Below are 2500 nucleotides of genomic sequence, written 5' to 3'. Positions count from 1 at the left end.
CCACACAGGAAGAAAGCTACCCACAATGGCAATAAAGTAAGGCTTTTTAATTGCAGATTTTTTCATATAATTATCTTAAGCCTTTTATCGGGATTTCCTATACAAATCCACTGAACTTGGGGCACCTGTGATTTCATCACCAAGCACGCAACCATCTATAAAATTCATTTTAAACAACTCTCAAGCATTTCTGGCAATAAAATTATTTCATGTTAATCTTACTGACAGGATTTCTCTTCTGATTTAATTAAATTAATAAATGCACCAAAAAGCAAACTTCAAAATGTGAAATTTTAGAAATCCAAAATTTCCAATAATGTTACGTGTATATCTCCATATTTATAGAAAGAGTTAGTCTCTATTCCTTGAAAAGAAGAGATCAAACCTGTATTGAAACCTTAATCCTCTCCCTTGTGTTTGTGTGGGGAAAAAATGTCGCCTTTAAGATTTGGGGTGATTTGGGATTTGGATAAGAAGGGTTGAAGGAAGGACAGCCCTTCCCCCCCGCCCCCCCAAGGGAAAAATGGAAATAAAAAATAACTTAGTGTGGCACATTTTCCTTTTAAAAATATAATTGATTTTTATCTCCCTGAAGTGATCCAGACGCAATTTAATGAAAAAGTCACTGAAAATTGATTTAGCAAATTTTTGGTCAAAATAAAAGGAGTAATTCCCACGATACTTCCCCTTTGAAATAGCTTAGCTTTTTTTTCCTGCAGTTTGTCTTAATGGTGAAGTAGTAAAAATAATATTAATGTCCTCAGCCCTACTACAAACATTTTGTCTGGGTTGCCCCTACTCAACTGAATTCCAGTTTTGGTATGTTCAAAAGTTCTTAACCCCTTGAGTCCTGGGGAAGTGACACTTGTAAATTTTACTCTTGGTATATAATGCCAGGGGGCTGCTTTAGAGACCGATAGGGGTTAAAAATAATAACTCTGTCATTCCAGTTACTATAGTACATATCTTCTTTTTTCAACTGATATCCTATAATATTCTTCATGTCAGTAAACAAAATACAAACTTTTCTCAATTTTTGTAGGATATTCCTAGCAAACAATCTGCCATTTTGGACAACCCAGGTATTTATCAGTTGGTTTAAGTGTCAAAAGATAACAGAAGGACTTTGTTCTTTCCATTTGTAGGCGATGAGGTAGAGTTCTGTTTGCAAACCAAGTTACCCACAGTGTCGTGGAACAGAGACTGATTTGATATGCACAGTTTTAATACACTCTGGTAGTTTATTTCAGAACTTGCTGTAGCAATGATTCGTCAAAATAGAAACAGAAAACAGAAGTTATAATTCCTTAGGCCATGTGGAAAAGAGATCTTGTGTGTTAAGTATTCTTATGTGTTCTTATGTAGTTTGAACTAGAACATAAAATAAACAGATCTAAGGCTAATCGCTAACAGAAAAATTGAATAATGAACAAATAAAAGACACTTACACAAAACGATGAAATGAAAAATCTTATTCTAAAAAAATCTAGAACAATTTTTAACTTACCTTAGTCTCCGAGATGTGAATGATTCCTAGATTTTTATTCGTAAAAGATGATCTCTAGCCTTCCAGATGATAATGGGAATGATTCGTGATGTGAGGGCTAAGTATAATTAAGTTAATATTACAACAATGAACTATTTGAGTATAACACAATACAAGAAATGTGAGACGTAAGAATTTAAACTACAAAATTAGAAGTATTCCTGGTAGAAATCCTAACTAGGATCTTGTAGTATCCTTTACGATCTTGAATAGGATTAGGATCCTGTTTAGGATCCCAAATAGGATAAGGATCCTAATCAGGATCCTATTTAGGAATAAGATCCTCACTAGGATTCTCAACAGGATCCTATTAAAATAGGGAAGGAACCAATAATCAAGATCCTGAATTGGTTTTTAATTTTGTCATCAGTGAAACAAAATTTACATCAAAACAACAGATTCCTGATGTCTGGAATCAAATCAAGATCTGCTCAGAATTTCGTTAAGATCCTATTGGATCCTGTCAGGAACTTGACAGGATCCTTTTAGGATCCTGACAAGATCTTGATAGGATCCTACAGGAACTTATCAGAATCATACAAGATCCAGTCAAGAATTATGTGTCATGAAAGCTACACATTATTGGGCGCAAAAACTAACACCATTTTCAAATTATTATCAAAGACAGTGTAAAGAAATATTATGAGCACTGCATGGTTGGTTGGGTGAATGTTGATCTAAAAATCTAACAACATTTATCTTTGCGAAAAGTATGTTTTTTTTAGTCAAATGGTTTTTCTCTGTAGGGTTCAAGAAAGATGTTATCAGATTTTGCAATCAACTGGATGTAAATATCCCTGATAAAAAACATCAATTTGCTCCATTTATCCATGAGTCGTACCTCATAGCAAATGCTTCCAAACTATCTGGATCTTATGAGAGCAATGAAAAGTTAGCATTCCTTGGTAAGTATAGCAGTTTTATTGTCTAATTAGAACTTGTCTTGAAATAATT

The 2500-nt window shown here is 33.7% G+C and overlaps 1 protein-coding gene across 1 annotated transcript in view; it reads left to right on the top strand.

Annotated features, from left to right (window-relative positions):
• LOC137975839 (uncharacterized) overlaps window positions 1-2500 on the top strand; it is a 20474-nt gene that overhangs the window by 1438 nt on the left and 16536 nt on the right. The window contains exons 2-3 of the mRNA XM_068823033.1: window positions 1043-1082; window positions 2293-2451. Of these exons, the coding sequence (XP_068679134.1) occupies window positions 1043-1082; window positions 2293-2451 (199 nt within the window). The remainder of the gene's footprint in view (window positions 1-1042; window positions 1083-2292; window positions 2452-2500) is intronic.

Source organism: Montipora foliosa, chromosome 11 (genome assembly GCF_036669935.1).
Source record: "Montipora foliosa isolate CH-2021 chromosome 11, ASM3666993v2, whole genome shotgun sequence".
NCBI lineage: Eukaryota > Metazoa > Cnidaria > Anthozoa > Scleractinia > Acroporidae > Montipora > Montipora foliosa.
Note: the sequence above shows the minus strand (reverse complement) of the source record. Positions and strands in the feature narration are given on the sequence as shown.